Raw genomic sequence first — 26,279 nt, forward strand, 5'->3', positions numbered from 1 at the left:
AGCAACACGTGATGTCTTTACAGTATTTTCTCTTTCGGAGAATTAGAAAAATCAGCGTTGAAAGCAACAGTTGAAATATGATGATAAGGAATCATGCTTCTGTACTCTGTGCCTGAACAATAAAACAGACCAAATCACGCTCCTGTACACAGAACCCCTGTAATAAAAATGACCAGAATCTCTGTCATCATAAAACAGGTATGAACATCACAACCATATGGTAAAGCACAGAGGTCCATAAAGTAATAAAAGGCAAATGGGAATATGAGCTCATGAGTGTAGCTTTCCAACTGGCTACACGCCACTGTCTGTGATGGACTGTAATACAATACAAGGCTCAGATGTCACAGCCCTTTCTTTCTCCCCCCCACCCCACTCCCCCCTCAGCCCCATGGACTGGTTGTGACCATAAAAAAACACAAAAACAAACAAAATAAATAAATAAATAACACCGGGCCACAGAGACATCAAGGAGTACTTCAAGACCAGCACTAAAACACAGCACAATAGTAGCACTATTGCTAAATTAAAAATTCCCAAAACATAATCAACAGCCAAGACAGCTGTAAAAGAGCCCATGCTACCAAGGCCTATATAGGCTATAGGTAGCACCAGATAGATGACGTGTTTGTTGAGACTTTGGCCTACATATTAAGAGAAGGAAGTCTTTGTAAACAAGTCTTAGCCCTCCCTTTGTAGGAGGAGAACAGTGGGGTCTGTAGACTTCTTAATCAGCTAATTAATCAGCTCATGGTTTAGATCCACCAAAAGTCTGAGTCTAGAGTCCAAGCGCAGGAAGGATTACTAGCTCTCATCCACCATTTCTGCACATACATACATGACAAAAAACTGAGCCTGATACAAATTTACAGCATGTCAGGGTAGTTGTTTCTATTTTTCATTGCTTTTTTGCCGCAAGGAATGCCTTTGGGCTTCTGCTAGCTGCTCTTCAGAATGATGAAATTCGCAATGGTTTATTTCAGTAGCCTTGGTGTTAAAGTGATGACACTGCAGAAATAAGTGCGCATGGATTCCTCTATGTTTTATATACAGTTATGGACAATAACAGGCTTAAATGAAAGCAATGCAAGACTTGAGCTCTCCATAAAACCTTGCCATACTGTGGCAAGGAGCAATACAAACAAAACAAAACAACAAGCCCCCCCCCCCCCCCCCCCCCCCCTTCTCCTCCTGACTTAAAAATAGAGATGCGTGAAAGAGTTCTGACCAATATGCAATTAGTGTCAAAGAGTGATGAAGAGGGATGGACAGTGAGAGGGACAGGGTTGTGACAAACACTGAGCAGACGATAAACAGCGGTAAACAAGCTATCGTGTGACGCAGAGCACAGAGCCTGCACACACAGCCCTCTCTTCACATCTCTGTTCTCTCAGTCTCTCTTTCTGCATCATCCCCATAGAAGGAGATCACAGGAAGATGTTGCTTCGTAGATGGGAGGCAAAGAGACACTGGAGGAGATCAAAGCAGGAGGCTGCAGAGAGGATGCTGCTTCGGGTTGTCTCTTAACACAAGCCCCCACATCACAGATTCAAAAACCCTCCAAAACAGACAAGACCCTTTAACTGTTCTCATAGACCAGGATCCGTTAGCATCAAACGAATGAGAAGCAAAAAGAAAGACATGTGATGATGTGTATTCATAGACTATCCTTTTTAGATTTTCAAACCCCATAGGCAATCGAGTTGCTTGTTCAGGGTCAGGACCCCGAGGTAGTGTGAAAGTATTGAGATAAAGAAAGAGACAGCCCTAGACTGGGGCGTTTCTTTTTAACATATGCTCTCCTATGGCAACACAGGATTGCAATACAGATCTAGAGAAAAAGATACGTTTAAATTAAATGATTAAATACAATATATGATGTTCACTGAAGAAATAAAATATCTTTTTTTTTTTTCTTATTCTTCATCCCCTTATGTGTCCAAAAAGTGGATCTTACCTTTAGAGCAAAAGAATCTGTACAGCCAAACTCCAAAAGACTGAGCGGCGAATAGAGGAAAAAAAACGCATGAGACACCAATAATGGACTGTTTCCACACTTTCTCGTTTTCAGGCAGAAGCATCAGGCATCTGATGACCACTTACTGACTCAAAGCCACACTGGAGCATTCAAATATAAAGCACTTTTCATTGGTGACCATTATTAGATTCCCTACTGACAGATAAGCGATGGTGGAGGGAAAAAAAAAAAAAAAAGTTCCATTAGACCAGCTGGGGATGCAGCCTTCAAAGACTAAACAGAATTCATTTTACCATTCAGGTCCTGGACAAGAACGTTTTTGCCATTAGGTCTTTCTCTTTTAAAACCCGTAATAAGAAAGATAAAATTGGAATTAAGTGAACTAATCACAACACAAATCAATTCTATTGTATCTAAAACCAGTCAACTTCACTGACCACATTTCCAAAAGATCAATAGCTTCTCCTGGCCCCAGGGCAACGATGCACTTCAACAATAACACTGATGAGCAGATATTCCTATGTCATGATTCAAATGGATTAACAACACTGATAATATCACATATCACATCAACACAGATGGTGAAAGCACTGTTCATGAGACCATCTAAAACGATTTCAAAAGAAAGCAGTGTAGTCGTTGAAACCGTTCAGTGTTTGACTGCATGTGACTGTGTCTGTGTCTGTGTCTGTGGCCACTTATGTCACATTCAATACAAAAATAACATGTGACTCCACTTATGCTGCTGAGGGCTGACTGTGAGCCGGAGGGCCACAGAGAGACACTGCTCCCCAGGACATGAGAAACCTCGTATAAATTCCCCCCAATGCAGAAAACTGTTACTGTTACTAAAAATGACATAACTGCACTGCAGGCTTCTTAAACAGTGGTAAAACACAGTTGACAAGTCACTAGACGACAGGACTCAGATTGCTCTTTGAGTCTTATGACTTTACAAAATGTGTCTGCAGGGTCCAGTTATGTGGATGATAGCGGTTCAGGCTAGAATCAATGGATTCTGGATCAGCTAGCCTACTGGCAAAGGATAGAAACCACAGAGTATAGAATGGCAGACACGATGTGTCAACAAACCACAGCCTATCAATGGACGGCCGTGGCACAATAGGTGGCTAACCACACAAACAAGGAAAAAACAATAAGCTCTGTTTTTGCTGTGTTTTTCCCTTTTTATCCCTGTCAGGATCTGATGCATCTGTGATGCACTTCCTCTTCCTCTTCAAACCAGGAAGGAAGGAAATCATGGGATCAAGAGGAATACCTTCCTGTGCTCTTGTGTTGAGGGGCTTCAGACCCCTCCTGTCCTGTTCCCATGCTGAATCTCTACACACCCCGGGTATATTTAACTTCTCGGGTGATCTTTAAGCCCCATCCTCAACACTCCAAGGTCAGACTGAAGAAGACCTGCTTGCTCTTTGCTCCCTTAAGCTCATGGAGGTCACTAGGTTAGTCTGTGTCGCTATTTCACTGTTTACTGCCTCCTTGACCTTCATGACCTTCAAGCTTAAACATCAGTGATCCACAGATGTTTCTGAGCATATTCTGAACCTAGAGCTGTCCTCCATTTTCTTCAGGAATCATGATGTCCTCAGTGAAGTTCTACTGTAATGTGATTAACATCCTTAAGATGGCCAAATCCACACCAGCCAGCACTGGTTCATGGTAATGATAGCTGCTGGGATGCACTCTAAGCCATAAGGAAGCTGTCAGCTCCATCACAGTAACCTGCGTCAGTCAGTGAAGGAGCGGTGACGCATTAAGAGTGTCTTAACTGAGGCTACTTAAACGAACTGGTACGCACGTCTGTTGAAAGGCCGTGATTACAAAACGCTCTTAGCATAATTCTAACAGATACGGTCTTAGTTCCATTTAAACAAATTATCTTAAGACATGTCAGTTAATTCCTGCTTCGATCATAGTTTTTGAAGTCACTGAATGCCTTGAGAACAGGTCAAAACAGTCCATGAATGCAACTAAGTGGACGCATGTACTGATCCCTGAGGCCAAAGGAGTGCTGAACTGGGGCCATCTCAGAGAAGAGTGGAGTGACAGATTTAGAGGTTCCATCAGTCAATGAGAGCAGACGCTGGGCATCACGTAATCACTGGAAAATGTAGCTGCACAGAATTCACAGTCCTCCAGTTGCACTCGCTAATGAATACCATACTCAAGTAGTGGTCTAGCTCATCACTGTTCTAGAGCAGGTAGGAAAGAACTGAACCATAGTGACAATAAAACAATGCTCAAGCACATGCCTGTTTGTTGATGATCAAACCCAGTTTGAAAGACATAAAATAGATATACATATACAACAGTTGAAAGAGAAGCCTGTGTCTTATATTTCAGTCCATAGGGCCTGATGTGCACTATTGCATTATGACAGGGCTTATCACAGCAGCGAAGGTTGGACTTGCATTTTTCAAATTCCAAACATTTTTGCTGTTTTGGGGTCTTAGCTCTAACAGCAATGTCATATATTTTGAACGCTCGCTGCAGCACAAACATTGCAGTACTAGGATCTAGCTGTGTTTAACCGGGAGCGTACACAAAGGATTTCCAGAGAAATATTGCTAGTGAATATTTCAGGGGTCCACAGTCCCTCAGATTTCCTCATTAGCATCTGATATTTGACTGACACTTCAGAAATTTTCAGGCGACAATGAACTGTCCCCCTGAATCACAGGTAGACGCTTTGGGCAGAGAAAGCCGGCATTGTTTCCTTTATGTCTGGCAAGGCAGTTTAGCCTATCCCGTATCACAACCACTGGCTTGCCTGCAACATCATTTAATTGGTATCGATTCGTGGTGCCTATTGTCGTACTATCACTGATTTCCAAAACATGAGGGTCAATACTGTGGGCTTGTGGGGGAAAGTGCGTTCCAACCTAAAACATTAGCCTTCAAAGTGACTGACAAACCGTTTTATAAAGACAATAAGACGAAACGACGGTGCAACAATAAAGCATATCGGTGCAACAGTGGACTGCCTGAAAATTAAACGGAACATACCAGCCTGGGTAGTATTTATGTGTAATGCACAAGCCATACATACAGCTTAATTGTTTTACACATACGTCTAACCACAACACACACTCCTGTAGCTGAAACTGAGAACACAGGACAACAGAGAGAAGATGTATTGTCATAGAACCTCTGTTCACCTGCAATGTCACTGTGAGAGGAAGATTACGTTGGTTACGTTTCTCAGCAAAGAAAAGCCAGATGTGACATTTAAGGTTAAAATCGAGAGACTCTTTCGGGGAAAGCTATTTAGACTTTACCACGTTGAATTTTTAATACAGGCAATAACTACAGTGATTTATGATACGGGAAAAGCGTGTTGCCACACTGGCTAAAAAGCCAGTCAGTCCATCAGATCATAGTCTGCTAAATAGCATTGATTATCATTGCAGATAGCAGCTAACAGGAATGATGGAAACACTGTAGCCGCTAGGGAAACTGTATCCAAATGCTAACTTGTTTCCAGCACTGACCAAAGCTGGTACCGGCACAAATGCTGCAAGGCAGTGGTACATTTCAACTTGCTGTTGACACAATGAATGATTAAAAGGGTAGTTTTCTGACCTGTTGCGTTCTTTCAGCCGGGTTCATCATCACCGCCTGACGAAAGCTATTATCCACGTAAGACGCCATTGTTTTGAAAACGAGGGAGTAAAATAAATATCCAGCTATCCCAAGCAAAAAATCACTAGTCCTCAAAATCTTGCCCTGACAGAGCAAAATACGGTGTCAGTATGTGATTGTGAGTTGCCTTAACTGGAGGCTGTGTCCTCAGGCCACAGCCTGAGCCCCGGTATTTCTTGATGTCCCCTATCCAATCCTATTGGACGTCAACGGGATAAAATAGTTAGTCGGTCCGTGTTCCGGATGCAATTGAAACACCCACTTGTCAGATGACAGCAGTTCTCTCTTGGTGTAACACGTTTCTGATTAGATTGCAAATATATTTAAGCATGCAAAGAGAAAACATTCTCTAACATTCCGTCGTATTCTTTGCTATTCTCCATATCCAGGTTGCCGCGTAAAAACAATATGTGAATTCCAGACACAGAAAGATTGTCCATTTTAACCGTTTTGTTAACGAACTGAAGGCTGAAGTCTTCATTTACACACGCAATTCTGGCCTTAAAAGTGACGAAAGGTCCGCCGCCACGGTTCGCTGTTATATGCCACCACCATGGTGACTGCCCCAGGAGAAGGTTCGTGGGCGAGTCCATTCAGCAGAATAATGCACCCACAGAACAATACCCTGCAAATGCTGTGTTCTGACGCCACCCACTGTGCGAAACTGGAACGACAGCTGAAGACTTCGGGAGCGGTACTTCATCTTCATCTTAAAATCGTACGTTAATTCTCCTCTCAGAGAAGTTGCTGAAGCAGTTCAAATTGAAAAGTCCACACACGAAAGTTCACAAGGCTAGTCTACACTCAGTCGATTCATTTTGTTCGGATTATTTCGTAAAATACCATGCAGAAGACTGACATTTCACGGGCACGGGACATTTCACTGACATATTTGTTAGGTGTGAGGTTGAGCATTCAGTTAAACCGCATAACCGCCCACCCATGTGGTGCTCGGCGGGCTGCGTGATGTAGCCTACCTGGTGCCAAAGCAAACAATAAGGAAACACCACGAGGATGCCGCAGACTCTGTGTATGTGTGTGAGTGTCTTAACAGTAAAGTTGTAGCTACATCAACACAAAATAGAGATTGTTGGTCCAGAAGCTTGCCATTAATATCCACGTGGCCAGTATGAAACATAATCAAGTTTTCTTTGAGAGCGGTAGATACTCTTGGTGTGGCCGGCTTAAACCGTTTAGCTCTGACGTAGCCTAAATAAAACTAAACAAATGAATCAACAAATAAAGTTCTTGACTTACACATGAGCCTAACTACTCGCTTTAATTAGGCCTATGTGACCAGACTGTTCGATAGTCTGTTGCGAATCCAATTCTATTAGACGCCCAGGTGACCCATGTCCCCTTACTAGTCACGAATACTGTGGCAACTAACACCATGGCAACCGCAAGTGACCCTCTCTCTAGTGTTTGCTTGACGAATTCACCCTCAGGTAGAACTCGCAGCAGGGGTGTTGAGGCTGTGCTCTCTACTGATATCGTTATCTAAAGGCAGTTTAGTCAGCCAATTTCAAGACAATGCCTGGAGTCCCAGCCTCATCGCCCAGCACTGGCCGAAAAGCCCCGCGAGCGTCTGGGCAAAGAATACTTTTCACAGGTTGGGTATTTTGTGAGAACCACGAGACGTCCGTTTGATATTGTAGGATACCAAAAGTTGGATTTTTTTTTTTTTTTTGATAGTTTGTTTGATAAATACATTTCATGGTATCTCTCGTTGCTCTGTGACCAAGAAAATGACATATCTCGTAGCCGTAGGTCGGCGACCAAACGAAGTTGTCACCATTTAATTTCATAGATTCTACTTTAATATTTAGTTTTAGTAATAAAAAACGAATATTGTCTTTCCACCATTTTTATGTTTTCGGATTCCTGTGTGCAGAAGGCTGTTAATGCTTTAATTTCTACAAGGGGAATTGATTTTGGGCTCTGTATTCCTCAAGGCCCAGACGGAATTGGAGATTATAGGGCAAGACTGAGCGATTTCCCCCGACACATTGGAATCGGCCCCTTATCTCCAGAGAGCACTGGAGATTTGAATTACTTATGCCGGGCTGCGCCCTGCGCGCCGCCATTCTTGCCTAAGCATTGCTACATTGGTGGGGTAGGCTGGGGAGTACAGTACTGCGGCACGTTGAACGGTAGGATCCTGCTGAGCAATAACCAAATTAAGGTAGGTGGTGAATATGATTAAGAGACGAAATGACATGCTACACTGACCGGAATATGCCCGAGACCGAGCATAATTAGTTAAATGACTACATGCTCTAAGTGCAAGTTCATTAAAACTTTCATTAACCCGGTGTTTTCATAGTTACTTAAACAGACATCAGACTGCCATTGACAGAACATTTTCTGTCAAACGTCAACAGTTCAGATTTTGAGTCAAACTCTACTATGATTTACACTATATTTCAGTTGGTTACAATATATTTCAATATGATGTAGGCTATGTTGGAAGACAGGCCTATGTGTTCACAAATCCACCTATAAACATTCTCTGGATTTAGTTTATTGAATAACCTCAGACTCCTTTCTCCATTTCTTAGCGCGCTGAGTTTCGCTCTGCCATAGAGGACAGAATCACTCACAGATATCAAAATCCATGGTAGGCCATATCACTAACCATTCTTCAAAAGGGTGGAGTTGTATTACCTTGAAACCACTCTCATTACCTGAGAGTGGGATGCTCTTGTAAACAGGATGTGTGCTCAGTGAATAGGGAAGAGAAACTACTCTCTTTGCTATCTATAATTCAGAACTTTCCTCACATACAGGCATGCTCCGCCCCAGTTCTTAGACAAACAGCCAGCAGGAGCTCGAGGAAGGCTAGCATGGTCGCATAGCACTTATGATAACTACAGCCAGGACAATAACAAAGAGTTCCTTCTCAGCAAGGTAAGATTTTAACCCACCACATGCAGATGAGCTCTGCGGAAACGGATAATCAGTCTCAAACTCTTCATGGAAAGAAAGTACTCATATATTTTTAACATATATTTTATATATTTGGAATAGGCAGATATTTTCTTGAAGCATTACACAGATGATAGATTCTTAAATAGGACTCTACCACATCTGTGTTTGTGGTATTTTCTATATGATATGGTAATTAGAAACACTATGCATTTTTTCTTTTTTGTAAAATAATGTTTGAAAATGGTTATTTATATCAGAGTTGTACAATAGAAGAGGACAGCATCTTGCAAGATGGTTCAAAGATAGTCACATGAAATATTCATGTTCCGGTACTAACCCTCAAAATGAAATGTATTTTCTAATTTTAAAAACATGCAGTATGTACGAAATGTAATAATAAGATCATCAGATTAGATGCCCTCAGTTTGCACTGTTTGTCACTTGCTTCTTTCTCTCCCATACAGAAAAGACGGTTGACTCAGAGAAAAACAGAGGACAGGTCTGGTGTTGGTGTCAGTTTTCCAAAGTTACAGTGAACTGACACTTGTAGATGACAGTGTTTGCCTCAGCCAGGTCGAATCTTATGCTGATGGAGAAGACAAGAGATAACAACAAATACTCCAACTTTTCTTATCATTATTAAACAGTGACCAGTGAACCGATGGATAAGTGTCATGCTTTATGAAGCATACAAAACAAAACAAATACAAACATAGTATTCTTCTTCTTCTTCATCTTCTTCTTCTTCTTCTTCTTCTTCTTCTTTGTCTTCTTGTTCTCAAGATGAAAGGTAGTTAAAAAGTAAAAGCTTACTGTGACTGGTCATGACTGCAAATTCAGCAGAAAATTTTTGACCATGTACCATTTTTTTTTAATCACAGTATTTGATGAAAGGCTTAACACTCCTTTAAACTAAATAATCATGAAATAACTGTCTGATGGTGTGTAATTACTCTGGCTTCATTTTGTATTTGGTAGCTCTAGCCATTTGAAAACACATACATCAGTGGACGATTGATTGCCGGCAGCTTATCATTGAATGGACATTCTCAGCATGCACAAAGTGAAAAACCAGTTCTGAAATCCATTTGAAGACCACAGCAATCCAGTATAGTTTGTTTTATTGAATAGAAATTAATTAATTTTCCAACCCTCTGAGTTTGTTGTTCTGTGTGTCTTTGTGATGAAAGTGATATAGTCTAAGGTCCTGAATGGAAACTCTGACACAAACCGAGACAAATCCTCTTAGTGTCTCAACAGGTTCAGAGAGTCAATAGCAGGCACTCCCCAGTGATTCTCACAATCATATAGTGAGTCAGAAAACACCCATTCACAAAACCAACCATTAGTGTCTACCTATAATCAAACACTGTTCAGATCCAAGACTTCACTAAACCAGTGCGTGTCTGGCTCCCTGAGTATCTCAAAGGGCAGTCGCATTGATATTATTCTTCTTATTTTATTTTGTTCATTTATCTCTTTTTTTAGCATTTCATCTACTTGTTCTGGCCTTAAGAGACCTTGCATGGTACATGGCCCACTCCCCCATCCCTGACCTTGATATATATATATATATATATATATATATTTTTTTTATTATTATTATTATTTTAAAGTTCTTACAACTGTGGGCGAGCATCTAATTCTCAGGCTGATTACAATTATACAGCACATGCTGAAGAACGTTCTGGCTGGCTACAAAACACGAAGTACTTTGCATGGTCACGCTTAGTCCCAGCCCTTTAAAACTCCAAAACAGTAGATGGCGCTATATATCAATTTTGAGCTAGCGGGCGGCAATTGATGTTACTAAGGAAGGAATATTCTAGTCTCTGCCAGGAACCTGCACTGGATAAGATTGGACTCTGAGCGAGCAAGGAAGTGTGATCTCCACAAAATATTATCAAAATGTCAAACCCAACACCTGTCAACAAGCCTGGAAATCCTGAAAATCCTCGAGTTTTCTTTGATGTAGATATTGGTGGTGAACGAGGTTAGGTTTTTTTTTTCCAATAAAGCTCTCCATATCGCTCCAGTCTTATTAAGCAACATGAGCTAGCTGGCTAGACAACACAAGTCAGAGAGCAGGTTTAAAATCTAGATTGCATGCCGAGCAGCATTTTATAAGATCTGCTTTATTTGTAGATGTACTCCTAAATTTTTAAGAAAGTTGATGAACTGATATGCAAGATAGCTTCTTATCGATAGGAGTCCCCCATATTTGCTAACTGCATTTAGAGCACGTGTATCTCTTGTGTTACCTGAAGTGATCCTTGGTTCTGAATATATTTAACTTAATGGGCAGTTTCTGCATATCTGACGAGAATGTTACTTAGTGTAGACTGTCGGTAGTATTTAAATATTGCTTTATAAACCTTGGATTTATTGGCTGATCTGTGACAGTACTTGAAGATTGTTCTGCATTCTAGTTGGCCGCATTGTCTTCGAGGTCTTCGCTGATGTCGTACCCAAGACCGCGGAAAATTTCCGTGCTCTGTGTACCGGCGAGAAGGGTGTCGGTCAAAGCACTGGCAAGCCGTTACACTTCAAAGGATGCCCTTTCCACCGAAGTGAGTTAATAACAGTGTTATGAATTAGACTCCTCTGACTGCATTGCAGATGTTGATATGTAAGACGTCCATGGATCAGGCAGAGTCTTTTCTGAATAGGAGAAGGCATGCTATTTAGACTTTTCAGAATAACTTCAGTCATCAGTCATTGTACTTCACTTCTGAGCCCTTATAAATACTAGCAGTGTGTATAGGAGCCTGAACGTCCACAGGGAAGTCCTGTCATCATTTAAATGCTAAATTTACAATCCTCTAGATACCATAACTGAGCGCAAGACTATTAAATTTAAGCTGTACTGTGTTCTGTGGCTTATTTTGTATTTTGTCTTTCACTATAGTCATTAAAAAGTTCATGGTTCAGGGAGGAGATTTCTCCAATCAGAATGGCACTGGAGGCGAGAGTATCTATGGGGACAAGTTCCAGGACGAGAACTTCCACTACAAGGTGAAGAGCTCTGACCAGTTAATTAATTCCAAATAAGCCTTTTCTTCTGGGACAAGATTGTATGCATTTCTCACTAATTGCTCTGAGCTGAAATAGATACACATACACACCACTCATCATTTTTCAGTGCTGTGCTCTTAATGGATGATCCTTGTTTTGAAGAACATGTCTGAAATTAACTGATGTTTTTACTTTTTTTTTTTTTTTTTTTGAAAATGAAGGAGATGTATTTAATGGAAATATGTTTAATTTATTTTTTCTTCCCTCAGCATGACAAGGAGGGTCTTCTCAGCATGGCCAATGCTGGGCCCAACACTAACGGCTCTCAGTTCTTCATCACCACTGTGCCTACCCCTCACCTGGACAGCAAACACGTTGTGTTTGGACAGGTGCTTAAAGGAATGGGGGTGGTCAAGATGCTTGAAAATGTTGAAACAAAAGATGATGCACCTGTGAAGGTAAGGCCTTTATTTCATAATCCTCAGCACACAATACGTGATAAGGATAATAGTATGTTGCCTTGTCGATAGTTAAAATATATGGTTTCAGTCTGATAACTCTGGCAGCACTAAAGTATGGTGTGGTAGGAATGTAGCTTTTGGCACAATCCCAAACACAGTAAACTCCCATAAGCAAGATCTGATGATAACTGAATTAGTGTCTTTGCTGTGACTAGATTAATCAGTTATACTTTAACAACAAAAGAGGGCAGCTAAGATATGTTTGAGTGGTTTTTGTTCACCACTCCTGCAGAGCACCTAGAATGCACATTTTACTTTTTTTTTTGGTTCCAAATATGTTGCTGAATGTAGACCAGGTCTTGACAGGTAACTTTCTGTCTCTTTCTTTCACTTTCTGTGACAGCCTTGCATCATTGCAGACTGTGGGGAACACAAGGCAGGAGATGACTGGGGTGTAGCTCCAAATGACGGTTCAGGAGATGCACACCCGGACTTCCCGGAGGACTCGGATGTGGACTTCAAAGATGTGTGTATTTCTCTTCACCTGTCATAGAGGAAAAACCAAGTCCAGAAACCTGGAGAATTTTTTTTAAAAAATACAACACCCCATCATTTTCTTCCCCTAGCATAGGAAAGATATTACATATAATACGGTTCTAATGCTTCGCATAGAAATTTTGTGAGAATTTTAGATATAGATAAAGGCAAAATGGCCATTTAATTCACCATGATTCTTAGCAACTCTTCATAATGCTTCATTAAGACTGCTGGTAATTATAACATCAGGTTGTAATTTTGTCGACTTGAAATGCTATTTATTCTAGGTCGATAAAGTTTTGGCTGTAGCTGAAGATGTGAAAAATATCGGAAATAACTTTTTCAAGAGTCAGAACTGGCAGTCGGCTGTTAAGAAGTACTCTAAAGCACTCAGGTAAGTTGCCCTTCATTTTAACTTATCTGATCCTCATTCAGTGATCCTCTTTCACCTCTCCCATATACTGTGGATACACCGTGAACATCAGTCAGGTAAATGCAAGTTTAGGCTGCAGAGGTTTTGCTGAATATTGCATTCATTAATTTGAATCCACAAAAAGCTGGGTAAATATTCCCAGTCGAGATAAATGTTTGTTCAAAGTTATCAGACATAAGGGAGATTAAATTAGATCCTTGATTTTCTACACACTTGTATTAACAATGATAAACTAAATCAGTTCTTTAAACACAAGAGCTGTGTTGAATCAAGGGGAGCTCTTAAATTATGAACACGCTTGTGCTGCAGGTATTTGGAGGTGTGTGGCGACACGGTGGATGACGAGAGTGCTCAGAAGAAGCTGGAGCCCACTGCCCTGAGCTGCATTCTCAACACAGCTGCATGCAAGCTTAAAATGCAACTGTGGCAAGAGGCTATAGACAGCTGTGACGAGGTAAAGTGGGCTTGCTGACACCTTGGATCCGAAATGGTGTCCGGTTGCATCTGAGTTAGAAGATTAATAATCAGTCACTGGTGCAACTGTCGCAGTGGACAGTTAGGGACATTGGATAACAGGGCAAAACAGAGACCTATATATAAGCTGTCCATGGAAAGCATATGAGTATCACGTAACAGTCCAAACTTGTCATATAACATATTACCACAGTGACCTTTACTGGATTTTCACTCCCTCTACACTTGGATAATATGTGTCCATAGGTAAACATGTATTACTCTGATAAAGGTTCAGAGTTCAGATATACCTGTAACAGTGGAGAGAGTTTTATTTATGAGACACTCCCCTTAACTACTGATCATTCTTTATATAAAGCTGTGTGTGTTCCTCTCAGGCACTGGAACTAAACAACACAAATACCAAAGCGCTTTTTAGGAGAGCTCAAGCATGGCAGGGACTGAAGGAGTTCAACAAGGCAATGGTAAAAACACACACACACACAAACACACACAAACATTTACACCTCATTATAGCCTACGGACACCGTGTCTTAGCACACCTGTCTGTGTTGCTTGTTAAAAGCTCATATACACACAGGCTTGATTTTTTTTCTTCTCCTCTTTCTCACCTTGGCTGTCCTTTTGTTGCTCACAACAGATAAGTGACACCACTCAGCTTTAACTATGAGAGGATCAGCTCATCTCTGCTTTAGAGTGTTCCACCTTAAAATAGCTCATTCATAAACACACCTAAGCCATCTTCTCACCACTCTCTGCCTTTTTTACCAGTCTACAAATCAATATGTCTGAACAGGTTTTTGAGCACAGTCATTAGAGCGGATCGAACTTTCTGCACTTGTAGAAAAATTGCCATTAAATCTTGTTGTACTGGTGTTTCCAAGTCCTTTATGTTTTTCAGCGTGTTATCTTTTTTTTTTTTTTTTGTATTATTTTAAAATTACAGATTGATCTTAAGAAAGCACAGGAAATTGCACCAGATGATAAAGGTGAGAAGAAATCTGTTTTCGCACTTGGGTAGTAAAAATGTCGATTAGAGGATGCTACACTGTGAATTTTACAGCAGACTTTCTTCACCTTAACTCTGACGTGAACTGTTCTCGTTTTCTCCACAGCGATTGGAAACGAAATGCAAAGAGTCAAGCAGAAAGTAAAGGAGGAAAAGGAGAAAGAGAAAAAGATTTACGCCAAAATGTTTGCATAAAAAAAGAAAAAAATGTCAACACATCTACCTACCTGTACACCCATCTACCTTCAAGTGTTCACACACATTTATTCAGCACTTCAAAAATTCAGTTCTTGAGTCCTCATTCACAGTTTTGATGTAAGGCAAACCAATGCACCTATATTATGTGATATGACATGCAGTCTAAAGAGAGAAATATTAAACAAGGATGTATGTTGCCTGTTGAATAACATACATATCTAGATAAATTGAAAACCTGTGTATGTTTGGTGTGTAGGGCAAACTATTGATGCAATTTAAGTGAGTTCAAAACCTCTCACTACTATTTTGACTGTTGTGGAAAGTTGTGTATCTTTCCATTAAGGAACAGGTTGACCTTTAAGACTTAAGTTTTATAACTTATGTTTTGATATTTATTTTTCTTTGCTGTTCATCTACTTGCTAATTTGAAGGTAAACGTCTTTTGGTTTTTTCTCGATGTCAGAAATGGTTGTGTCCAGTTTGAGTCAGTGCATTAAAATGCAACTCAAATTTGATGTACGGTGTGTTTGACTACCTGTTTATACTCCTGCTATTGAACAGTTGTATGTCTTTATTCAAACTGGTTCATTAAGTCATATTATATACACATTCTTCCCGACAAGCTGCTAACAGTACTTGCATTAGGTCATGCCATGAATCCAACAACCACCTTCATTCAACACCCAGTTTTTCCCTGCTGTCCACTCAGAAACACTGATTCTCTCATTTGACAATTGTCAGACAATCATGGTCATACAAATACGTAACATATAATACCGGTCGAAGTTTCTTTTCAAACCGTACAGTTCACATACGTAAACACACAAAGCCCCTTTGTCATAGTTTCACTTAATGCCCATATCGGGTTGGATATGGAAACATTCTGTTCCTTTCTCTAGGCACGTGGGAAATTTTGTACAGTCCATTGGAATTTTGTTAACAACTAGCCCTGAATAGTGTTCGTTAAAGTCCAAGTGCCAGGCACAAAAAAGCCACTACGATATGCCGGAAAAAACAGGAGAGGGGGAAAAAAAAAAAAATCACATGCCATTGTAGGCTGGCCCTCCGCTGCCCTCAGGCACGACCCAGTTGATGTTCTGACTGGGGTCTTTGATGTCGCATGTCTTGCAGTGGACACAGTTCTGAGCATTGATCTGCAGCCTCATTCCATCTCCTGACTCCAGAGGAACGTACTCATACACACCTGAAAGAGGAGAAGAGAAAAAGAAAAAACTAAACAGACTGACTGTTTCCGCCGCTTTCGTATTCTCCCACACAATAAAACATAAACACCTGGTCAAGAACCAACTCAAGTTCAAAGACGTACAGCTGGCAATAACTTTGTGATATATGCAGCTAAGGAACATCTCGACAGTAACATTAAGACCTAATTAGCCTTTCTCTCTTTCACTTACCACTACTACACTCGAGCTTACATAAAGCAGGACTGACTGCGTGTTCATGAGTGTACCAGGGGCGTATCTGTATTTTTCGGCTGTGAGAGTATGAGCGCGCGTACCTGCGGGACAGAATCTCTGCTCGGGCCCGTCGTAGATGGCCAGGTTTCGTGCCACGGGAACGCTGTCGTCCCTCAGCGTGAGGTGCGCAGGCTGGTCATGTTCGTGGTTGGTCCCGCTCAGTGCCACAGAGGACAGCAGGTCAAAGCTTATCTTCCCGTCTGGCTTTGGGTACTCAATGGGAGTGCAATCCTTGGCTGGTTTCAGCTGGGCTGAGTCCATGCCTATCATTATGAAAGCATGTTACCAAAACTAGATCAAAAGTCTGCTGGTGTGCCCAGCTCAGCTCTTAGGGATCAATCTATTTCAAGAAAAATCAACAGATTATCTCGGTGCTATTTAACACTGTTTAAAAAGAAGTCTATCTGGACAACAAACTAGACACATAACCTGCCATACAAACGTATATGGCTTGTTTTGAACAGTATTGTGCAGTGGTATGAGTGAACTGTGCTCTCTCACCAGCATGCTTCAGGGTCCATGGCTCTTTCCCTCTGAAGATCCAGTAGAATATTCCTGTGTAAATCATCCCTCCGTAAAGACCAAAGTAATTATGGAAAGATGGTCTGATGTTCCTAACAGAATATAGCTCTTTCCAGATCCAGGACTTCTTTAAGTTTTCCTCATATTCGGGAACATGGATTCCTAAAGGAGAATTAAGAAAAGACATGTTCAACAACTCTGATAAACAAACCCAGACAGGCGTATGTCAGTGTTACACACACAAAGTAATATACATAATTATTCACCTGATGGCTTCACTGAGAATATAGTTGGGAGGTTATTACAGAAACGGATTAAAAAAAAAACAAAAAAAAAAAACACTGAAAGACAAAAGCAGGCACTATCACTATATCTAAGGTATTTTGCTTTATTATCCTGACTGATGTTTTTCTGTGAGATTTATACTGTGTCTGACATTTTCTATTGAAGAGAGGCAGTCAAAAAAGATGAAAGGAAATCAGTGAAGAGTTTGGGGTTTTTTTTACCATGATGTTCTTTCCTTTACATGACTTTTTTAATGGAGGCTGCACACAGATCAAGATCTAAAGTAAATTCCTGTCTCAGGGCTACTCTGATAATCTGGGTGATTTAGACCACCCTTACAGTCTTCTCTATGTTACTAAACCTGGCTTGTTGACGCCTCAAGTCACTGACTGTTTCCTCTTTTAGGAATGTTTGCCATAGCACATCTTGTGCTCTGATTGACTGGTGTCTGCTCTACGGCATGGTTGGCTGGTGCACCTGTCAATCATCCAATTATGAGTTTTTGACTGTTGTTGGCTTATGGTTCAGTGGAGGCAGTAGAACAGCAGATATAAACAAAGAGCTTCCTGCGGATAACGGCTCACCGACAGAGCCACCTTTTTTTAGATTCTCATTTGCTTTGTGTTTTTTTTTTTTTTTTTTTTCCTTTTCTGTTCTTATGGGTCTGCTAGTGTTGTGATGTTTAGTAAAACAGGTCAGCCTACAGCAAAAATTAGAACGACATAAACAGAGGTAACGACGGATCCTCTGTTATTTTTTTAAACACCCTTGTGAAAATCGATATATCTTTTGCATTTTTCTAAGTCTTGTTCCGACATTAACACTAACATCTAAACCCTGCAGGCTGTAAATCTCATTTGTAAGTAGCTGAGGCCAGGCTGTCAGGCCCAAGGAGACTTTATTTGGGTTCTGGTGCCTTTTTCCAGTTCTAAACTATTTATTAAGAAAAAAAATGCATTAGTGTCCCCATTAGTGCTGCACGTTACCTCCACTGGTAGCCCTGCACAGTCACTCCAGCTCTTACCACTGACTGCATAGCTTTTGCATGGCTGTATGTTGTATGTGTGTGTGTGTGTGTGTGTGTGTGGGAGTGTGTGTGTATTAGTATGCACGGGGGTTCGGACGGGTCACCTGCTGTCTGGGAATCGAGGTTGTCATCTGTGATTTTTTTGAAGATGGCCTCAGCTGCCAGCATGCCACTCTTCATGGCCGTGTGTGTACCTTTGATCTTGGGCACATTCATGAACCCTGGACTGCACCCTATCAGCATCCCACCAGGAAATGTCAGCTTAGGCAACGACTAGGGGGAGAGGGGGAGATAGAGAGAGGGAGAGGGATGCAGAAATGAGTGACAGGAGAGATGAAAGGTGAGAGATACAGAGACAGAGACACAGAGAGAGAGAGAAAGATTTCTAAAACAAAAACAACCCTGACACACTCAACAATTGTAGTAATATCACTACACAACACTACAGGGGAAAAAACATTTTTAATAAAATGTATTATTATCAAAATCACAATCCCACAGTACCTGGAAGCCCCCCTCATTGAGTGCTCTGGCTCCATAAGCTATCCTGTTGCCCCCCTCCAAAGTACAGGCAACAGAAGGATGATGCTTCCAACGCTGAAACTCCCTAAATGGGCTGAGGTATGGGTTAGTGTAGTCCAAACCCACCTGCACATCAATAAAATACACACAATCAGTATGACATAAGATCTTCCTTTGCAGCTGCATTGAATATGCACTCATGAACATTTTATCCACTCAACACTTGCCCCATAACTGGCCTCAGTTTAGACTTTCACTTCAGTTAAATGGTCTTTGAATATCTGAGAACTTCTAGTGCATCAAAAACCCCCGAAAAATGTTCCACTTTAAATTGGATTGTGATTATATAACGTGTACTTTCCAGAATGATTGAAGTTGGTACTTGGTCAAACACGTCTCTCAAGCTATTGAATCTTTTATTCTGTTTCCTTTTAGGGAACCTAAATTAGCATTTCACCAAATATGCATTTTACCACAGCACTAATCTGCAGTGCATCTTATCAGATTTAATAGGCCTGGATGGGGGTTACGTAAAGTGGTTAATATGATAATCCAGCTGTCTGGAGGCGCCAAAAGGATGATTCTGGACTGTGAATGACTCACCACAAAGCCAAGGGCGACCAGCGGCTCTCCCTCGTTCAGGTGGTAGAGAAATGAGCCACCGTAAGTATGCCTATTGAGTGGCCAACCCACAGAGTGCTCCACACGACCTGGACGCCACTTCTTCTCATCGATCACCCAAAGCTAGAGAGAGGAGTCACAACACCATACATTCATCTTCAATACAGTCACAGAGACCACAAACACCGGCATCACTGCGCAAAAACAGTAAATCTACTGTACACAATAAGTTTCTTATGATTCAATTGATTCACAAGCAAACAAAACTCTACTTGGAGAGTTGGAATTTATGCAGGTAAAGCAAGCAGATCTAACTACACTACGCAAGTGCTCAGGCACATCTGACTGGACTGCATAGGAGCTCATTTGTGTGGAAGTGGGGGAACTGGATGACTGGGGGAGAGGTCGCCTTCTTTCACCCTCTACAATATGCGCTGGACTGTGTTTGGGCGTTTCCTGATAAACGTATATGAAGTAAAGTATTGGCATGTTGGCATTAAACCTCTTTTAGGCCGATGGCGTAGGTCTGAGGTTCACAGTTCTCCCTCAGGTTGAAGTGTTTGTAGAGCTGTTTGGCCAGGTGTCCATGACAACCCTCTCCAAACAGAGTGACTTTAGCGTGGAGCTCCATGCCTCTCTCAAATACATCCTGCAAGTGGAACAAAAACAGTGGAAGAACATGAGGTGAGAGAGTGGCATCTGTCAGACGCTTCTGCGTTTCAGGCCCTAACTGCCTCATTCAGAGCCAGAGAGAAGACTGTGGCTTGTCTGCTCTTCCCCTGAGTCATTTTGCAGAAGTGAAGCATTTGGAGATTCTGGCCTTCAAGTAGACCTTTGTGGAATTGTTCTCGGCTGTAATACCTCCTCTTATGAATATAAATGAACCGCGTGGCTAAACGACAGAGAACATTAGCACTGGGGTGTTGCAAGGACAAAGACAAATCTACATTTAAGGAAGCTTGGCAAAGAAAAATGCCTTAGATGATGAATTTCTTCTTCCTTCAATAACAATTAGAAAAGACTAAATCGTGTCCAACCTTTGGTGAGCCATCCTTGGCGATGCCTACGTCATTGGTTGCAATTCCTTTCGCGCTTCCGTCCTCATGAAACAACACCTGAAAACGGAAGGCCTGGAAATGAATGCTTTGAATTTTTCTGAGAACAATTAACAATTTCAAGGCTTACATGACATACATAGTATTATTAGCAAATACATATATAAGTTATATATACATACTATACATATAAAGTATATAAATTTAATTGTTACACGGAACAGATTAATGAACAACTTATGAGTGAAAAGTTTTGAGCTGCACCCCCAATCTCATAGTTTTTTAGTTATAGACTACTACACAGAGCTGACACAAACCACCTAGTACTCTGCATCATCTGGTTGGGACAAGCTCACAAAGCTTTAGCTTCTAATCATTCACATATAAATCTAAGGCCTGTTACTAAATATTTGCGAGTACAGTCAAAGTGCTCTCTCTATTTTTAGAAATCTGTACCATGCCTACTTCTGTATGAGTCAAAGATCAGAAGAAGAAGGGCCAATATTCCCTTGGGTTGCAAAAGCAATTCTGATGGTGGGGGCTCTCAAACAGAAAAAGGTTATCCAACACAAACAAATACACTACCGTCTAGCACTAAACCGCAACATCAAAACAGGCAAATACACTTCAGCTCCATTTGCGCCGACCTTTAGGAGTCTATACGGTTTGAGTGTGACTGAGTAGAGAGTGTTGTCTGAGGACAGTCTGACCTCTGCTGCAGCATAACCAGGGTAGATTTCCACGCCCAGTTCTTCAGCCTGTTCCCCCAGCCAGCGCACAAAGTGGCCCAGACGCACTATGTAGTTGCCATGGTTATTCATCGGAAGACCTACAGACATAAAGTCATCAAACCAAACTACTCGTGCTCTCACAGTGGACAAAGATTACAAAATCAGAAGGTACTTTGACAGGGTATGATTGAGATGGACTTCCACTGAACAAAACAATTCCATCTTTCAATGAAGTGTGATCTCACAGTGTAATTACATAAATGTGTTCACTTATGTGTCTGCCAGACCCCCCAACAATTACAGTAAATGTTCAGCTAAGAGCCTTGTTTCTTCCTGGCAATAGTAACAGGACACCCTGTCAAGCTGTGATTCCTGTGATTTCCTCTGGAGATAAATGACTCATGTCTTTTATTGCCAGAACCAAGCCTTATGATCAGTTTTGCATGTATAATACGTTTTTTTTTGTTTTGTTTTTTTTTTGTGGGAAATTGCAAGTTTCTCATTGTATGTCATTGTGTAACTCTAATGGGGATATTATGCAAGCAGCAGATGTGGAACTGTACCTGGTAAAATTGGAATAGGGATGCGGTATTTCTCTGTCAGAATGGAAAACTTGTCTTCTGTTACTGGTGTGTTAAGAGGGGCCTGAAAAAATATCCATCAAAACATAATTTATTTGGATGAAATCACACATGAATGACATGAGACAACTGGAGTCGCGCTTATCAAAACTACTGTAATGACAAACCCCTGAAAACAAGGACAAAAATATGAGCGAGAAGAAGAAAAGAACATTTCGATCTGATATTTCAGTTCATGGACTAGAAATGCTTGACGTACGCCCAGCTCCCTTCTGCAAGATGGAAACAATCTGACAGATACAGATCTGATATGGATCTGACAGATTCCATATCCCAGGATATTAGTCTCTCTGCTTTACCTACTTCAGTGACATACCATGGTTTCAAGGCAGATCAGGATTACATAAGATTATGTATGTGCGTGTGTGTGCAAACACAGTAAGCAAATAAGCACAATTTTGGGAAGCCTGAGAAAAAGTTCATTCAGTGGATGCATGTATATATCTTTCTATACTTACCCCTCTCTCTTTCCAGTCTGGGAAAAGCTCATTAAGGGCAGAGGGCTCAAGGCAGGCCCCCGACAGTGTGTGTGCTCCGATCTGTGCCGCTTTCTCCACCAGACACACACGCAACTCCTTCTCATGTTCATTCGCCAGCTGCTTCAACCGGATGGCTGCTGACAGGCCAGCAGGTCCACCTCCTACAATGACCACGTCTGCCTCATCTGCAAAGCGCTCCATCTCCATGCCTGAGAAAGCAGAGAGAAGAGCTCATCATATGTGGACTGGTATACTGCAAAAGCTCAGCACTTCCAACTGAGCCTTTTCTGATACAGGTCAATGAAAATAAGTAGCTTGACATCGAAAAAATAAATGTCTATAGATGACAAACTGCCTGGCCTGTAGACTACAGAATGCCTGTAGACTACAGCCTGTTGTGTATTCTGAGAGCATTCTGTCTGAGATATGGAAACTGTTTCATTTTACTTTGAAAGATTTGCTGGCTCTCTGTTTGTGCTTCCAATCTGCACCAGTCTGGAGCTAATACATTATGTCTACTTGAGAATTCATCTTCTGACTGATTATATTCATCTTCTGACTATACAGGACAGATCCCCATTCATTCTCAGTGAGTGAATGGACGTACCATCTTTTAGTCGTGGTTTTACTGATAAGCTGGACAAGGTTACCTTACATCACACTGATGATTGTTTGTGATCAGTGATATTGCGGGCATCTAATTCTCATAAAAAGTTCGTTCCTAACTCCTTCAAGAGATCCATATGGGAGAATGTGCTGAGTATACTGCCAAAATATCTGTGGCCACGGATTGTATGCGCTTGACTAATTAAAACTGAGCCTATGCTTCAGCTTCCTGCATTTATTCAGCTGCAGGGCCTTCTCCTACACCAAGTGTACTTAAGTCACATCATTTGTCTGGTTGGGTGGCAGGGTGGTGCCTTGCTTGAACCGCGTATTGGATCCTGTACATTTTCAGTGACCAGCTTCTATTATGTATTTGTGCCTGGCACACTCATGTTGCATTGTGTAAAAACTAAAAAGGTTCTCTCTATACATAAACAATTCAGATGTGACAGGAGGGACACAACCTACCTTCCCATCGTGGATCCTTATCCCTGGGGTAAACCGTGTAATGTGTTGTGATTCGTGATACGGGGGCGGAGGAGCAACATCTAGACGTTGTATACGCCTGTGGTGCCACATGCTCCCCTTGAACTGCTTTCAATGCACGTATACAACGCCGTGCTGAAAAATAAACAAGTGAGTTCCGGCCATAACTGAATTTGACCGGCAAGAAAATTGACATCCTTATCGTTACGCTAACATATCCATATCAAGCAGAGTTAAGTATTAACCGATTAATGTGCTGCATCTGACCTTCGAGTACCTCCCAGAAGCTAACTTTGCTTGAAAGAAGTAGAAGTAGTGTAGAAGCCAAATCTCGTTACTAATAAACAGAAAGTGTGCAAACGAACACTTGTTACCAAGTTATCTAGCCGACCTATCCTCCCTCTTAGCGTTACAATGGTTATTCAATGTGTACCACTGACAGTTTTCTTGCACGCTCACTTGCTATTGTGTTTGAAGCGTGACAACAATATGCAAAAAATCTACTACTTCTGAATAAAATCGAACAAGCTCTGTTAAAACGGCCAATGAACTAAACATAAACACATGAATACGGTTAGCTGGCTAATTAGCTGCATCGTTGGCCTTTCGGTTAGGTAAGCATTCAGTTAGCATGGGTAGCAAGAGAGCTTGCCAAAACATTACACATTTTTAAGAGCCAACTGATTTACAGCAAATACAGATAAGTCAGACAACCAGAATGTGCTGTATTTTGGATATGACGGATTTTCTTGAAGCTAATGGTTAACTTCTGTGGGACAAGGGCATACAACACATTGACCCACATATGATGAACTTTGCCCTACTTTGTAGCTGGTCATTCATAACACTAGCTTACATTACTGAGTCTGTGAGTTAGCTGCAAATGCTTAGTAATTAAGCTTCACTATTAGATAGATAACAAACCATTAATCTAGTTTAAAAGCATTAAATGTCTAACCTGGCGGTTAGTATTTCCACTGATGTCAGACCAAATAAATGGGTTTTAATATTGTCTCGCAAGGTCAAATCTAATGCGGAATACTTGCTCATGTTAAATTCGCATAGACAGGGTTAATGACAGTACCTTGAAGTGAATATCGGCTGGCTGGAAACATCGAATGAATAGCTCTGTTAGCTCGCTCGCTAACCACCAAATCCTGCCTCACAATATATATAGCTGCTGATCTGACCAGACGCTCCTGGAGTTTGCACTGAGTGCTTTTGCTAGTCAATATGAACAACAAATTTCACCCCGTGGCACCCGGTTACAAAATAAGTCTCATAACGCAGACAGTTTTGTGTGTGTGATACTTGCGCGGCTCCTGCACAATGCAGGCGCGCTCAAGGCGTGTCAGTAAGGGTCAAAAATAACTGATATATGCGCAAATCCGAAGATCGTCAAGTAGAAAGGATAGGTTCTTCCGCTGTTGCAGTCCTCTTAGGGTAGGTTCCTTTGTATGGCAGTCAGTGTAGCTTTTAGCTGTACTCCCAAATGCAACTACACAGGGGGCGCTCTGCATGCTGATTTCACAGACGCAGAATTTTAAAAGGAGTAATGTAAGACAGGGGAGCAACTGTCCTAGTAAGTACGATTTGTATATCGACACTTGCAACGTGGTTGTGTAACTGACGAACTGCAAGGAGAATACGCATTTAGGTACTTTAGATCCCTGTACCGCTTTCCTCCACTTTTATTTTCATTTGTTCCTCGGCTAGTTATCATGACAGCATGTCTGAATTACTGAAAAGTTCAATCTTGTTTTGTAAAACAGTGGTGATTGGATGAAAACCTATTAATCAAGCTCCTCGTGCACACTAAAGTTGACACTAATGGTCACAGATGCACAACAGAGAATTTGACATTCACGTGTACAAAATGTGCCCTGCGATGGACTGGCGACCATGTATCGCGATATGGATTGAATGAACTCGGTCTAAACTGTCAGAATCCTGTCTTTGATGTCGACCTCGGATATTAATGTGTCGTTGTTATTGTATTCATTGTATTAATGTATTCCTTTGTACCAGAAAGTGAAACGATTAAATAAATGAATAAATAAAAACGTATATGGTGTAGTAAAAACAGCTTGAGAATTTCAGATTTTTACCTATGTCTTACATGCCTTACACACATGGGTACTGCCACTATTAATACAAGTTTCCTACACACTATATGGATGACCACACAATATGCTTCAATAATGAAATGCAGTGCAAATCTGAAGAAGCAAGGAATACCCAACATACATTTTCAGCTTTATTTTATACATTTTAAAAATCAAAGAGAATCTCTATAGTCCATGATTTGGACAGTAACTGAATGGTGTCAAAGTGAAATGTGAAAAAATATCCTCTCCATTTCAGAATCTCGACAACACTGAAATACAATACATTTAGAGTGTCACAAGGATAAATTATATACTTTGTCGTGAAAGAAAAAGTAATAAGAGACTGACACTAATGGTTCTATCAATGATTATCATGACACTTAGAACAGAGCCGTCTTGAACACAAAAAGTGTCTTTACCATCAAGGCTGAAAGTTACCAAACATTAAAAGCTTTTTCTGCCCCAATGTTCATCACTGTCTCACAAAGCGAGACACCTTATCTGCACCAGAAAGTGACTTTAATTAGTTCAGCAGCTCAGTGCTTGTCACAAATAGCTTTTCAAAACAGACTCTCAGGCTCAAGACTCTTTATCAAAGCTCAAAGTACGAGAAAATAAAAAAACACACCACAATGAAAACATAACAACTAAAAATTACACCAATACACACTCTGATGAAAATCACAGTGGTTCTTGTTCTCACTCCTGTTCTTCTTCTTCATCATCATCATAATCATCATCATCATCATCATCATCATCATCATCTTCTTCTTCTTCTAGGAGACTGAGATACTGTATGTTCATAGGATTATTTGTTCTTTGATCCATGAGGAAATCAGGACAATATGAACAAATTTCACTCAGTCAATCGTGGGGGAACGAGAGTGTGAGAGAGAAACAGACAAACAAAAACCTGGCGATGCCTGTGTGTTCACCGTATTAATCAAAAGACACATAACACTGTAAGTACACTGAGATGTTATGACAGTTTCACATCACTTTATGGAATGGCATTCAGT

At 41.0% G+C, this 26,279-nt stretch overlaps 4 protein-coding genes across 5 annotated transcripts in view; 2 read left to right on the forward strand and 2 right to left on the reverse strand.

Moving 5' to 3' along the window:
* Nucleotides 1–5,650, reverse strand: part of rapgef2b (Rap guanine nucleotide exchange factor 2b) — a 77,144-nt gene extending 71,494 nt beyond the window's left edge. Inside the window, exon 1 of the mRNA XM_030778125.1 lies at nucleotides 5,582–5,650. Coding sequence (XP_030633985.1) covers nucleotides 5,582–5,650 — 69 coding nt within the window. The remainder of the gene's footprint in view (nucleotides 1–5,581) is intronic.
* A 1,524-nt stretch (nucleotides 5,651–7,174) lies between these two features.
* spmip2 (sperm microtubule inner protein 2) lies at nucleotides 7,175–10,087 on the forward strand. The gene is made up of 5 exons (XM_030783649.1): nucleotides 7,175–7,253; nucleotides 7,597–7,826; nucleotides 8,203–8,261; nucleotides 8,431–8,551; nucleotides 10,061–10,087. Exons 1-5 carry the CDS (start codon nucleotides 7,175–7,177, stop codon nucleotides 10,085–10,087), a joined length of 516 nt encoding a protein of 171 aa, XP_030639509.1.
* A 348-nt stretch (nucleotides 10,088–10,435) lies between these two features.
* On the forward strand, nucleotides 10,436–14,864 carry ppid (peptidylprolyl isomerase D). Its single transcript, XM_030768775.1, has 10 exons — nucleotides 10,436–10,565; nucleotides 11,002–11,142; nucleotides 11,481–11,587; nucleotides 11,857–12,045; nucleotides 12,452–12,574; nucleotides 12,873–12,979; nucleotides 13,328–13,472; nucleotides 13,870–13,956; nucleotides 14,439–14,481; nucleotides 14,608–14,864. The coding sequence occupies exons 1-10, from the start codon at nucleotides 10,481–10,483 to the stop codon at nucleotides 14,694–14,696; spliced, it is 1,116 nt and encodes a 371-aa protein (XP_030624635.1). The 5' UTR covers nucleotides 10,436–10,480; the 3' UTR covers nucleotides 14,697–14,864.
* A 410-nt stretch (nucleotides 14,865–15,274) lies between these two features.
* On the reverse strand, nucleotides 15,275–24,385 carry etfdh (electron transfer flavoprotein dehydrogenase). Of its 2 annotated transcripts, XM_030768753.1 has the most exons (13): nucleotides 24,237–24,385; nucleotides 23,135–23,287; nucleotides 22,040–22,269; nucleotides 21,504–21,585; nucleotides 20,920–21,038; nucleotides 20,192–20,269; nucleotides 19,657–19,803; nucleotides 19,137–19,277; nucleotides 18,516–18,659; nucleotides 18,116–18,284; nucleotides 16,679–16,861; nucleotides 16,219–16,440; nucleotides 15,275–15,903 (listed from the first exon to the last, which is right to left on the reverse strand). In XM_030768753.1, exons 1-13 carry the CDS (start codon nucleotides 24,265–24,267, stop codon nucleotides 15,740–15,742), a joined length of 1,863 nt encoding a protein of 620 aa, XP_030624613.1. In that variant the 5' UTR covers nucleotides 24,268–24,385; the 3' UTR covers nucleotides 15,275–15,739. The 2 variants fall into 2 exon arrangements, with proteins under 2 accessions (XP_030624613.1, XP_030624623.1); XM_030768763.1 differs by lacking the exon at nucleotides 15,275–15,903 and having other exon boundaries at nucleotides 16,327–16,439.
* Nucleotides 24,386–26,279: the final 1,894 nt, after the last annotated feature.

This window comes from Chanos chanos, chromosome 1, assembly GCF_902362185.1.
Source record: "Chanos chanos chromosome 1, fChaCha1.1, whole genome shotgun sequence".
Classification (NCBI taxonomy): Eukaryota; Metazoa; Chordata; class Actinopteri; order Gonorynchiformes; family Chanidae; genus Chanos; species Chanos chanos.